General features: G+C 37.0%; 1 protein-coding gene across 4 annotated transcripts in view; it reads left to right on the top strand.

The window, feature by feature from the left end:
* The window catches only part of KLF8 (KLF transcription factor 8), a 369048-nt gene extending 354300 nt beyond the window's left edge, over positions 1-14748 (top strand). For all 4 annotated transcript variants that reach the window (XM_067722391.1, XM_067722393.1, XM_067722392.1 and 1 more), the window contains one exon: positions 8423-14748. In XM_067722391.1, coding sequence (XP_067578492.1) covers positions 8423-8604 — 182 coding nt within the window. In that variant the 3' untranslated portion in view covers positions 8605-14748. The remainder of the gene's footprint in view (positions 1-8422) is intronic.
* The last annotated feature ends 483 nt before the right edge of the window (positions 14749-15231 follow it).

Below are 15231 nucleotides of genomic sequence, written 5' to 3'. Positions count from 1 at the left end.
ACAGAAATCTGTTGCATTTCTTTACACTAACAATGAACGAATACCATTTAAAGTCACATCAAAAATCTTTAAGAATAATCTAAACCTAGGAGGTGAAAACTATAAAACATTCATAAAGGAAATTGAAGAGGATTCAAAGAAATGGAAATATAACCCATGCTCTTAGATTAGAAGAATTAATATTGTTAAAATGGCCATACTACCCAAAGCAATCTACAGATTTAATGCAATCTTTCTCAAAGTACCCATGTGACATTTTTCACATAATCCTAAAATAATCCTAAATAATCCTAAATAATCCTAAATAATCCTAAATAATCCTGAAATTTGTATGGAACTACAGAAAAACAGAATTGGCACAGCAATCCTGAGGAAAATGAATAGAGCTGGAGGTATAGCCCTTCCAGAATTCAGACTATACTAAAAAGCTACAGGAATCCAAACATTGTGGTATTGGCACAAAAACAGACATATAGCTCAGTGGAAGAGAATAGAGAGCCCAGCAATAAACCCACACACCTATGGTCAATTAATCTATGACAAAGGAGGCAAGAACGTACAATGGAGAAAAGACAGTCTCTTCAACAAGTGGTGTTGGGAAAGTTGGACAGTTTAATGTAAATCAATGAAATTAGAACACTGCCTCACACCATATACAAAAATAAACTCAAAATGGTTTAAAGACCTAAATATAAGACATGACACCATACAACTCCTAGAGGAGAACATAGGGAAAACATTCTTGGACATAAATCATAGGAACATTTTCTTACATCAGTCTCCCAATGCAAAAGGGAAAAAAGCAAAAATAAGTTGGACCTAATAAAACTTAAACTCTTTTGCACAACAATGAAAATCATAAAGAAAATGAAAAGACAACCTATGGAATTGAAGAAAATATTTGCAAATGATGTAACCAACAATGGGTTAATTTCCAAAATACACAAACATATAACTCAATATTAAAAGAACAAACAACTCAATCAAGAAATGGGCAGAAGACTTAAACAGACATTTCTCCAAAGAAGACATACAGTTGGACATCAGGGACATGAAAAGATGCTCAACATTGCTAATTATTAGAGAAATGCAAATCAAAACCACAATGAGGTATCATCTCACACTAGTCAAAATGGCTATCATCAAAATCTACAAATAGTAAATGTTGGAGAGGGTGTGGAGAAAAGGGAACCCTCTTATATTGTTCGTGGGAATGTAAATTGGTGCAGCCACTGTTGAAAACAGTATGGAGATTCCTTTAAAAACTAAAAGTAAAGCTACTATATGATACAGCAATCCCATTCCTGGTTATATATACAGAAAAGATAAAAACTCTAATTTGAAAAGATACGTGCACCCCATGTTCATAGCAGCACTATTTAAAACAGCCAAGACACGGGAAAAAAAACAGTTACCCATCAACAGAGGATTGGTTTGAGAAGATGTGGTATATATATAATGGAATATTACTCAGCCATAAAAAAGAATGAAATATTGTCATTTCAAGCAACATGGATGGACCTAGAGAATATTATACTTAGTGAAGTAAGTCAGACAAAGACAAATATATGATATCACTTACATGTGGAATCTGAAAAGTAATACAAAGGAATCTCTATACAAAATAGAAACAGACTCATAGACATAGAAAACAAACTTATGGTTACCAAAGGGGAAAGGATTATGGGAGGGATAATTTAGATTTATGGGATTAACAGATACAAACTACTATACTTAAAATAGATAAGAAACAAGGATATACTGCATAACATAGGGAGTTATATTCAGTATCTTGTAATAACTTGTAACGGAAAATAATCTGGTAAGAAATATACATGTATAAATATAACTTCAAATATATATATTTATTTATTTATATTTACAATGTTGTATTAGTTTCAGGTGTACAGTGAAATGATTCAGTTCATTTTGCTCTACACCTGAAACTAACACAACATTGTAAATCAATTATACTTCAATAAAAGAAGCTTCCCCCCTATGTTTACTTCTGTAATTTTATGGTTTCTGGTTTTACATTTTAGATGTTAATCCATTTTGAGCTTATTTTTGTATATGATATGAGATAAGGGTCCAATTTCATTCTTCTGTATGTGGATATCCAGTTTTTCCAACACCATTCATCAAAGACATTATTCTCTCATTGTTTGTTATAGACACGTTGTTGAAGATCAATTGACTATAGATGCATGTATTTCTATCTGAGCTCTCTATTCCATTGGTCTATATCTCTATTTTCATGTCAGTACTTTACTATTTTGATTACTGTAGCTTTGTAATATATTTTGAAATCAGGACTTGGAATGCCTCCAACCTTATTATTTTTTATCAAAATTGCTTTGGCTATTCAGGGTCTTTTGCAGTTCCACATGAACTTTAAAATTCTTTTTTCTATTACTGTAAAGAACACCATTGGGGTTTTGGTAGGAGCCACATTGAATCTGTAGGTCATTTTGAGTTATGGATATCTTAACAATATTAATTTTACCAATCCACGAACATGCGATATCTTTCCAGATGGAAAGATGTCTGTACCTTCTTTAATTTCCTTCATTGGTGTTGTATAATTTTCTGTGTACAAGTCTCTAACCTCATTGGTTAAATTTATTCCTATTTTATTCTTTTTGTAGCTATTTTGAATTGTATTGTTTGCTTCACTTCTGTTTCAGATATTTTGTTGTTTGTGTTTAGAAACATGAGTGATTTTTCTCTTTTGATTTTGTATATTGCAAGTTTACTGAATAATTAATTCTAAATCCTTTAATTAGGTCAGTTTTTGTTTGTTTAAAATTTGCTGTTGAAGTAAGTCAGAAAGAGCAAAACAAATACTGTATGTTAACACATATATATGGAATCTAAGAAAACAAACAAAAAAAGTCGTGAAGAACATAGGGGTAAGATGGGAATAAAGACACAGACCTACTAGAGAATGGACTTGAGGATAGGGGGAGGGGGAAGGGTAAGCTGTGACAAAGTGAGAGAGTGGCATGGACAGACATACACTACCAAACATAAAATAGATCACTGGTGGGAAGCAACCACATAACACAGGGAGATCAGCTCAGTGGTTTGTGACCACCTAGAGGGGTGGGATAGGGAGGGTGGGAGGGAGGGAGACACAAGAGGAAAGAGATATGGGAACATATGTGTATGTATAACTGATTCACTTTGTTATAAAGCAGAAACTAACACATCATTGTAAAGGAATTATACTCCAATAAAGATGTTAAAAAAATTGGTGTTGTTTATATATATGATCATATCATCTGCAAATGAAGATAACTTTTTTCTTCCTTTCTGTTTTGGGTGTCTTTCATTTACTGAAGTGTAGTTGATTTACAATGTTGCATTAATTTCTGTTGTAGAGCAAAGTGATTCAGTTATACATACGAATACATTCTTTTTTATATTCTTTTCCATTATGGTTTATCACAGGATATTTAATATAGTTCCCTGTGCTATACAGTAGGACCTTGTTTATCTACTCTATATATAATAGTTTGCATCTGCTAACACTAAACTCCCAATCCATCCCTCCCCCACACTCCCTCCCCTTTGGCCATAAGTCTGATCTCTATGTCTGTGAATCTATTTTTGTTTCACAGATGGGTTCATTTGTGTCACATTTTAGATTCCACATATAAATGATATCGTATGGTATTTGTCGTTCTCTTGCTTACTTCACTTAGTATGATAATCTCCAGGTCCATCCATGTTGCTGTAAATGGCATTATTTCATTCTTTTTTATGGCTGAGTAATATTCCATTGTATATATGTACCACATCTTCTTTATCCATTCATCTGGCTATGGACATTTAGGTTGTTTCCATGTCTTGGCTATCATGAATAGTGCTGCTATGAACATAGGGGTTGCATGTATCTTTTTGAATTTTAGTTTTGTCCAGATATATGCCAAGGAATGGGATTGCTGGATCATATGACAACTTTCCTTTAAGTTTTTTAAGGAAACTCCATACTGTTTTCCATAGTGGCTATACCAACTTATATTCCCACCAATAATGTAGGAGGATTCCCTTTTCTCCACACCCTCTCCACCATTTGTTGTTTGTAGACTTTTTAATGATGGTCATTCTGACCAGTGTGAGGTAGTACCTCATTGTAATTTTTATTTGCATTTCTCTAATAATTAGTGATGTTGAGCATCTTGGGTGACTTTTTTATTTCCTTTTCTTGTATAATGCTATGGCTACGAGTTCCAGTACGATGAAGAAAAGAAAGGGGAAGAGTCAGCTTCCTTACCTTGTGCTGGATCTTAGGACAAAAGCTTTTAGTTTTTTGCTATTGATTGTGATGTTAGTTGTTGTCATGTGTGTCTTGTGTTGAAGTAAGTTCTTATATACCTACTTTGTTGAGCATTTTAATTATGAATGGATACTGAACTTTTTCAAGTGCTTTTACTCCATCTATTAAGATGATCATGCAGATTTTTTCTTAAATTTGTTAATGTGTTTTATCACGTTCATTGATTTAAGTATATCGAACCATCCTTGCATCATCCCAGGGATAAGTCCAACTTGATCATGGTGTATAATCTTTTTTTTTTTTTTTTGTGGTACATGGGCCTCTCACTGTCGTGGCCTCTCCCATTGCGAAGCACAGGCTCCGGACGCGCAGGCTCAGCGGCCATGGCTCATGGGCCCAGCCGCTCCGCGGCCTGTGGGATCTTCCCGGACCAGGGCACGAACCTGTGTCCCCTGCATCGGCAGGCAGACTCTCAACCACTGCGCCACCAGGGAAGCCCCCTATAGTCTTTTTAGTGTACAGTGGAATTCAGTTTGCTAGGATTTTATTGAGGATTTTTGCATGTATATTCATCAAGGATATTGGCCTATAGTTTTCTTATCTTCTGCTTTGTTTGGTTTTGATATCAGGGTGATGCTGTTCTCATGGAATGAGTTTGGAAGTGTTCCTTCCTCTCCCATTTTTTGGAAGATTTAAGGAGAATTAGTATAAATTCTTTGGGTGTAGAATTCACTTGTGAAGACCTCTGGTCCTGGGGTTTTCTTTGTTTAGAGATTTTTTATTACTGATTCAATTTCCTTATTTTTTATTGATCTATTCAAGCTTACTATGTTTTAATTCAGTTTTTGTAGGTTATGTTTCTAGGAATTTATCCATTTCTTATAAGTTGTCTAGTTTTTGGCATATAACTGTTTATAATTGTCCCTTATAATCCTTTTTATTTTTGTGGCATCCATTGTAATGTCTCTTCTCTTATTTCTGATTTTATTTACTTCAATCTTCTGTTACATTTATTATTGATTCCTTCATCAAATCAATAAATGATTTGAGTACCAGTATGTGCCAGACAATAGATTACACCAGTAGCCTTGTATTCATTGTAATCCATCTTGCATATCATGGCTAGATCATTTCAACATTCAGATTTGATCAAGTCACTCTCAAGTTCAAAAGGTGTTTAGTGTTGCACACTCCCCCCACCCCCCAACCACTGCCTTCTGGCAGTGGTGTACCAAGAGGGACAGGGCAGTGGGAGATGTCATAGCCAGAAGGAGTATCTTATCATTGACTTACAACTGGAACATGATGATAACAAAGAGCAAACGTTTAGTTTATTTTGTTTTAAAATTCTTTATAGTCAATGCATCCCCCTTATTGCCTATATCTGAGGCAGACTACTCTCACTGCCCCCCTCTTTGGTATGTCACTACATTTCATGCTAAAATCCAAATTCTTTAGTCTGGCCTTTGTAATAGGGACCATCTCATGGAAATTCTGTAAAGATTTTTACAGAATTCAGGATGGCTGATCCCATGCCCCATGCATCATTTATGGGCCTACCAGCCCATGCCCCCAACTGACTGGGTTGCTTTTCACCTACTGTTCTACCCATCTAAACCTACCCATGTTTCAAGCTTAATGCCTTCACACTAGCGCACAGATTATTAAGCCTTGGAACTTATATCATACTTTGTCACATAGCTAATATGTACATTTTTTTTTTTTGCGGTACGCGGGCTTCTCACTGTTGTGGCCTCTCCCGTTGCGGAGCACAGGCTCCGGACGCGCAGGCTCAGCGGCCATGGCTCATGGGTCCAGCCGCTCCGCGGCCTGTGGGATCTTCCCGGACCAGGGCACGAACCTGTGTCCCCTGCATCGGCAGGTGGACTCTCAACCACTGTGCCACCAGGGAAGCCCCTAATATGTACATTTTATATTATTATTTTCCCTATGTATGTTTTGTCCTTCAATATCGATGATGTATTGATGAAGGTCATGAGTTGAGTTGTACCACATGAAATGCATTAGCACAAACAGGAGCCTGTTCAATGATAATAAAAGGTAACAGCTTTTGCAATAGGAAAAATTGGTCTCCTTGCTGAATTGTGTAATCTGTGTATTCTAGCAATGAGCTCTTATCACCACAGGGTGTCACTGCTTTACAAGTCAAATTTTCTTCATTTGATTGTAGAGAAGATAGAAGTAAGAGAAATTCTTGAGAGATTGCAACAAAATGTATAGCAGTGTTTGGAGGTGTGGAGATGGAATGGAATTATATAGACCAAACTGAAAAATCCCATTTACACACTAAACACCATCTACAGTCTCATTCTCCTTTCCACTGGTATTTTGCTGTGTAGTCTTCCAGATCTTTTCTCTTTGTTTGGGGGTTGTGTGTGTGTGAGAGAGGGAGAGAGAGAAAAACAGAGAGACAGACACAGAGACACAGAGGTAGAGAAGTTTAGAGAACATAAATGGGATCCTACTCTGTGTGTGTGTATGTGTGTGGTGCATAGCCATTCAGTAGCTTTTTCTTTTCATTTTATAACATTTCATTGGCCGTCTTTTGTTCTCACTACATCCAACTCTATCTCATTCTTCTTAGCAGCTAATGCAGCAATTTCTGTATATTGAAATGATCAGTAATTGGCATATTTAATCCTCAAAATAGTTGCCTTGGTATTTTCCACAACTGTGAGTCAGAGTGAATTCCATTCTGTTGCCCATTGTTTGAAAGCTGTACAGTTAATTAGTAAGCACTTAGGAGGATTGATGTGTTGAGCAGTAAGTTGAAAAACAGCATATGCAAATAAGATTGCCACCAGAATTTAGAACAACATAAAATAAAATGCTCTGGAGTATTTATAAGGAGAAGAGGAGAAAGAGCCAAAGTAAGAAAGACCATTAAAATACCAATACATTTTGTACAGGTTGGCTAAAACGTTCATTCAAGTTTTTCCATAAGATGTTACAGAAAAACCCAAACGAACTTTTTGGCCAACCCAATACCTACATTATCTCTTATTTATGATTATAAGATTATACATGCTCATCATAGAAGATGGGAAGTAGAGAAGCACATTAAAAAGAAAACAATCGTTACCCTAACCCCATAATCTTAACTTAACCATAGTTAATATTTATTTTTTGCTCATACCGTCTTACCTTTTTACGTTTAAATTTTTATTATAAGATACAGCTACATGATTTTTAAAACATTCCAACAATACAGGAAGGTGAAAAGTAAAAATCCTCTTCTCACCTGATTCTCATCTTCTCTTCTCATTCTCATCCTCACTTTCCAGATATTCACTCACTGTTAATAATTCCTCTCATAATTTATATTTAAGTGTGTTGATATTGCCTTTATTCTGAGTATATAAATATGTGTTATGTGACATATACACCATTATGGGGTTATACTGTGTTAATGTTTTTTATATTACTTTTTTTTCATACAGTTTTCTACCCAAAGCATACATATTCCATATATAACCCAGGTGCAACCTGGGGGTACTGAGCAAGCATGTAACTATTTCAAAAAGTTTGACTTGACACTTCTCCTCCCCCCATTCCATGCCACTGAGTTTCTGATCTTTCACAGAAAAAGGCCTGTAGTCTTAACTGAAGACCCATTCCAGTGAACCACACATTCTTCCTGTGTGTATAGCTCTATTTTAGACTATTATTTTTGGGGAGCTATTAGAGGAGAAAATACAGTTACTACCGTGTGGTATAGTGGAAAATGTCAAAGATTTGGGTTTTGATCCCAGCTTTATCATTTATTGGCTGTGTTTAAAGGATAAAATGTTTCATACAACCTTGTGAGATATTTTTATCCCTCTTTAGAGATGAAAAAACAGAGATCCAGCCAGGGAGAAGTGACTTATTTAAGGTCACACAACTACTATGTACTAGAGCCAGGATTCAAGCAAAGGCCTGTTTGAGGCACAGCCTATGTGTTTTCCATTCAACCATCGTGGCTTCTCTTTGGGACTTCAGTAAAGGTGAAAGAGAACATGTCTTTAAAGTGATTGCTTAATTTTTTGACTTTATAAAAGGTTATGTACTCTGTTATCTTTTCGGGATCCAAACGTCTCTTATCTGACTCCCTTTGTTTTGTCATATTCCCTTTTTTAGGAGAGAAGCCTTATAAATGCACCTGGGATGGCTGCTCCTGGAAATTTGCTCGCTCAGATGAGCTAACCCGCCATTTCCGCAAGCACACAGGCATCAAGCCTTTCCGGTGCACAGACTGCAATCGTAGCTTTTCTCGCTCTGACCACCTGTCTCTGCACCGCCGGCGCCATGACACCATGTGAGCGGCACAGACTGCACTAGAAGAGCTGCACTGGTCTCTTTCTTGTGTGTGTGTGTGTGTGTGTGTGTGTGTGTGTGTGTGTGTGTGTGCGCGCGCGCGCGCAATGGGATCATGACCATCTTTTCCTCTTTGACTCAGCTTGCCTCTGGGATGGGATTGGAACAGTTCACTGAGCCAGGCTGACGAAACTGGAGGAAAATATAGCTGATCTTCCATAGGGACTCTTTATATTCCACGTTCATTTCTCCACTGACCAGTCCCCAGTTTTTTCAACCTCCGCATGGGTTGAATTCCAGTGCGGCACCCATGGTTGCCCCCCTCCCGTCCCTGTTATGAGATAGGACATTTTTCCTACAATAAGAAAACAGGAATCAAATTCAAGGCTGTGAACAAACATACGCTGCTTTTTGTTCTTATTTTCCTCTTGTTTTATAGAATTCTTATCATATTTCTGAATCAGTACATCAAAGTGGTTGGTAGTGTCCTAAATTGACTTTTTTCAAGTTCCTAGACAGAAGAGGGCATAACATTGTAGTTGGCTGGTAAGATTTACAGGGATTTGGGTCCTGAGTATAGGGCACATTCTCAGTGAATAAGCTGAGTCCCATACCAAGCTCCAAGGTTTTGTAAAGCCAATCCTATTTGTTCTTACAGTTTGGTTTTCAGACAGTGCTGGTGCTTCTTGCTTCTTTAGTCCATCAAAGGGAATGAAAGGATCTTTTTGTTCTTCTCCTTTTCCTCCTCTTCTTCCTCCTCCTCCTTCAGGATTAAAGATTTTGCTGCACAATTACATTCTTTGTTTTGTTAAATTTGAACAAAAATTCAAAGCACACATCGACGTGCCAGTAGGGTAAAAAGTGTTCCAGGAGAGTAAGTTGGGCAGTGACAGGAACAAGTAGACCCAGGATGATCCTGAAAACAAATAGAGGAGGACTTTTTATGGATAGGATATCAAAAGTGCTATAATCACAAGTCTCATTCAAATGGCAATCTGTTGAGACAATGTCTTGAGGGGCTACACTGTACTGTTTATTCTTCTGTTTACATAAAGCAACTGTTATGTGCATATTGCATGATGAGAAATGACACACTGGGGCCACGTTATACAGAGGTGAGGGGTTGGAAGAAAAAAATATGTTAAGTACATGGCATTATTAGCATGCATTCCTATGTTTCAAAAGGAACTATAAGAGGCATTTAGTGAAAACTGACAAACAGAAAGCAATTTGATGTTCTGCAACTGCTATGAACATCTAAGCCATTTATTTTAGCCATTATAGCATGTTGCATAATATACACACTTGTTTACCCAATCAATGTTTTATAATAGTCTCTGGGACATAAAACCCTCTGTTCCAGGCCCTGGACCTCAGATCTACCTCCACATGGCATATTTCCTCTCCTGGGGTCAGGGAGGGGAGGTTTGCATCACTTAATTGTGGACACAGCCTCTCTCCTGGAAAAGGTTGTCTTCATACGGTACCCCTTTTCCTTGGCACATATTCAACAAGTCTCTCTTGAATACTTCAGGTCATTACTTCCCAAGGCCACCTAGTCTGACTAAATCATAGAATTCTAGCACCAAGAAGGGATCCTATTAGCTATCTAGTCCTACCCATCATTAATATTTTACAGATGAGACAAATACGGGTCAGATTCCTTCCCCAGATGTTTCCTTGAGGCCTTACAGACCTGCACACCCATTCTCCCAGGGATCACATTATTAAACCAAATTAAAGAAAAATTTACATGATTGGTTGCAGTATTTGTCCAAGTTTATATGTTAGGCTTCAGAAAAATTTAGACCACTCACAAAATCATTTACAGTTGACTAAATTGTAAGTAAAATGTGCTTGTGGTCGTTGATATATAACATTAGGAACACAGTTTTTCTATTCTAACACTTTCTATAATATCTCAGGTTTGCTTTACCTCATTTCAAGTTACAGTGTCTTTTCAGACCATAAACCCTCATAAATTTAAGGACTACCTGTATTTTTCAAAATGATATGTAGATTTTTACTATTTTAGCCTTGTTATTTTGATATAAGTTTTACCCTGACTTTAAGTGTGCAAGTTCCACACTGTAGACTAATTGTTAAAGCACTAGGAAATATCTAGGGCCAATCTGTTAAAGGGGACTTCTATGCAGGTGTAAGACATGTTGTTAAAGGTGAATTGCCATCATACATAAGTTAAGCTTATAATTGAGTAGTTGATATGGTATTTCACAGTAGAGTCTAAGGGCTTACCCATTTTCTCCAGAGTTTGGATTTTAGACTCCTTTTCCAGAGTTCATAACTGACCTGTGCCCATCAGGATCTTTTGCATTGGAGCATATGATCTATTTATAAATAAAGACTATAAAACATAGTGTTGTACTAACTAGGATAATCAAATTAGAATTCCAAATATTGGTATCTCTAAGTCTTTATTCAAATTTTTTCCTGCAAAGTAATGAGGGACTTTGTTAATGCTTTATTAATTGTCTATGGTCAGGAAACAATTCTAACCCTATTTTCATTGCTCTCTTCCCTCCAAATAATGATAAAATCTTTACAAATTATTTCCATATTCTTTAAGAAATATATCAACATTCATTAAGAGTATTTCATGGAGCACAGGTACTCGAATACAGTATAATACTGTACCACACCAAAAGCACATGGAACTTTGCTAAATAGACAGTGAGATGGAAAATAATTGTCTCTCTTAGGTAGCATTTGGAATTAATTGAATTTGCTGTGCTCACACCAGCTAACCACCATTATGTGGACAGTTGCCTAGGGCATGGAAAATGGCCTTGATCGATAGGGTTGAATAATATCTTGGAATTTATTGCAGTGGAATTCCTCCATTTGTAGATGATTGGCAATTGAACATTACTATTGATAATTATGATTGGAAAATTCAGGAAAAACTATGAAGAATATGAACTGCTGAGTACATTAGGTGGAGTGCATTATAGGCAAGACAGAAAGGTTTGTGAGAATAAATTCTTAAATTCTTTTTAAATAAAGTTTTTATTTTAAAACAGTTTTAGATTTACAGAAAAATTCTGAAGATAGTACAGAGTTTCCCTATATCTCAAACCCAGTTTTCCCTATTACTAACATCTTTCATTAGATGTACATTTGTTGCAATTAATGAAGTAATGATACATTATTATTAATTAAAGTCCACACTTCATTCAGATTTTCTTAGTTTTTACCTAATATCCTTTTTCTTTTCCAGCATCCTGTTCAGGATACCACATCACATTTAGTAGTCATATATCCTTAGGCTTCTCTTGGTTGTGACAATTTCTCAGACTTTCCTTGTTTCCTATGACCTTGGCAGTTTCAAGGGGTCCCTCAATTAATATCTGTCTGATGTTTTTCTCATGATTAAACTGAGCTTATAGGTTTGGGGGAGGAAGACCACAGAGGTGAACTGCCATTTTCATCACATCATATTAACATGACTTATACCCTTGATGTTAATCTTGATCACCTGGCTGAGATAGTGTTTGTCAGATTTCTCCTCTGTATTCCACCCCACCTTCCATAAGGTGGAAGGAAATCACTTCCATAAGGTGGAAGGAAACCCTTTGGAAGGAAATCACTATGTGCAGCCCACACTTAAGGAGTGGTTAGCTATGCACTACATGCCTGAGGGTGAGTATCTACATAAATTATTTGGAATTCTGTGTGGTAGAGTTGTCTTTTCTCCCTCATTTATTTATTTATGCAATCATTTTCTTGTATCAGTATGGACTTATGGATATTTATTTAGTACTTTGGGTTATAGTCCAATGCAACTTATTTTGTTACTCAAATTGTTCCAGCGTTGGTCGTTGGGCACTCTTTTGGGTTGATTTCCATGTTCTTTTGACAGACCCCCATCTTTTTTTTAGCACACCTTTATTTTCCAGCACTACAAGATGCTGCAAGCTCATCCTCTATATTTTTTTTGCCGAATCCTGTAATCAACCATTTCTTTAAGGAGTCCTGGTTTCTTTTAATGGAGAATTGTATTAGAAATGAAGATCTGGGCATTAGGTATGCTTGTTGCTACTTGTATTTTTGCTTCTAAGTCATCTCAGCTAACAGAGCAAGGAAATATATGTGTGTGCACTAACCCATGTATATCTATACATACATATCTACAAATGTTTCTGTATGTAATCATCCATATCTTTATTAAGCTAAACATGAGTTCATACTGATGTCTCCTACTCCAATCCCTTACCACATGGATCATCTTATCCTAGCCTTTTGCCTTTGTTCACTCTAACCTTCCACTCCAACAGTGAGAAACCTGGCTCCCACACGTTGCCATCTACTTACTTACTTGTTCAGTTCCAGAGTACCTGTATAGTGGTATCTGAATTGTTAGCCTGTACACCTGTGGGAACACTTAGAACACAGTGCTTATGTACATGATAGTAACAGTTTTAGAACTCTAACAGCTCTTTGAAACAAAGTGATCTGCAAAATTCAGGAGTTAGAGATTTCGATGACCTGAGTTCCAGGAACTTGGGGTGTATCCTACCCTCAAAAGGTTTTCCGAAGAGCAAAACCATTGGGAATTGATCTAATCTTTAATAAGCCAAGGGAAACTATTGATCCTCCCTAGTGTGTTAATAGCTATATAGAAATAGGTATACTGAAGAAAGTAGCTGTGCCCAATTTAAAGAAACACTTAGCACTGTCTTTTCTCACTGGTAAATATGGCTCTCTGACAATAGAGGTGCTACCCTAAGTTACCTCTCTTCCATATTTTCCCATCTCTCACTTTATTGATCTTAGGCAAGTCACATCGCCTCTCTGTGCCTCAGTTAACCCATCTGTAAAATGGGGATCCAAATACCTACCTCACAGGATTGTTGTGAGGATTCTCATTAATGGATGTTGGCAAAAATTACAAGTGATCCTTAAATGAACAACAAAGTATTATGATTACCATTATGATGATAATTATAGTACTCTATATTTACCCTAGAAAAAGGAGAGGATTAGGCTTCCTGGATGATAAAGAGCTAAATTTGAGTAAGTAAAAAGGATAATTGAAGAGTGGTCACTGGAAGCAATATTATCTCTTCCTCTCACTTTCCCTACATTCTCTTCATTGCTAACTATAAGATTCTCATCTGTTTTTATACTCAAAGCATATTAGGGTCTAAAGGAATAAGTAGGCAAAATCCATTGCTGTAAAAGCTGTATTCTTCCCCTTTCCTCACTCTGCCTGGACCACATTACATGTCACCCTGTCAGAAGCACAGAGGCAATCTCCCACAGCCCTTCAAACTTTGGCCAGTCCAGCATCACCAGTTACATTTTGTCTTTCCACACTTATTATATTCTGAACAGTATAGGTAGAAGGGAAGTGGGGTGGGGTGGTTGGGGTGGGAGTGGGACGGAAGAGAATAGAACTTATACTAGTGGCAGGATATTTCTTTGATTCTCAAATACTGGTTTTACCTCCCATTTCTTTTTCTGGTGGTGGGTTGGGGACAGGGGGAGAGACACTATTTTGTTTATTAAGAAACTCTCCTTCCTTTCCAGTAGATGTTTCCCAGGATCAGTATAAGTAGTTGTTTTGGACGTTATAACTATGTTGTATGCAGTGCTGTTTTCATTGTATTTCTGAATAAAAAGAGGAAGAGAATCCCTAGTGGTGTCCATCCTTGTTTTTTGACAGGAGGACACAGTGGGAAAACAGTGCCAGAAATTGACTGTTCATTTTTGTGTTGGGGAAAGGAGCCTGCAGTGAAATGATTGATTGTTTTTTGTCATTGTTTGTTTAAAGAAGTTATAGAACAGCATATTAAGCTTTAGTATTTATAACTCATGTCTCTGCCTTGTTATTTCAGTACTTTAGAGCAGCACCCTGTTTTTTCTCTATTTTATACTAGTTCTTGCTCCAGTGACATGGCTGTGAGACTAAGATTGTGAGCAATCTCTCATATTCAAGCCTGTTAGGTCCCTGGAGATACTCAAAAACTGCCTCAGTTAGCATGGTCACTTATAGATTACTACGTTCTCGTTCAATGGGACATTTCCTCTGTGGCATCCAGGCAGGGTGTATGTTTGGGAACTAAACAATCTTGTTACGTTTGATTATTGTACTTTTTATTAATAAAAAAATATTTGAAACTTCAGAATCCATGGCTGTTATCTTGAATTTGTCTTCATTTACGTTTCCACAACATTGCATGGCACCAATAAATCGTTTTCGTTTTCCTTCCCTTAACTGGGTAAAGTTATGGTGAAACTACTTTATACTAGCATGGGGCAAGAAAGGAAGCTGGGCTGTCTTAAACACAATAATTTCTCTAAGTACATGAGGCCCTCTCCATTCTTGGAAATCTATTCAGCATGTCCCTGAATGGGACTGCATGGAGACTGTGCTCCTTTTGCATATTTCTTACAGAGAATCACCCTGTATGATACAGGCTCAGCTGGTAAGGTTTCCCTGCCTATCCCTGTTCCCTTCACCATCTTGTTTTTTCCTGAGAAGGAATTCAAGAGAGTAGGGTATTGGGACAGCTTTAAACTTCAAAGCTACCTCGATACAAATACCACCCCTGGGTGGGGATCTGGGAAGCTGATTCTGCTTTGGGAAACTTCATCTCTCAGAGACATGC

This window comes from Pseudorca crassidens, chromosome X, assembly GCF_039906515.1.
Source record: "Pseudorca crassidens isolate mPseCra1 chromosome X, mPseCra1.hap1, whole genome shotgun sequence".
In the NCBI taxonomy this organism is placed as follows: Eukaryota; Metazoa; Chordata; class Mammalia; order Artiodactyla; family Delphinidae; genus Pseudorca; species Pseudorca crassidens.
This window is presented reverse-complemented; position numbering and strand designations above follow the sequence as displayed.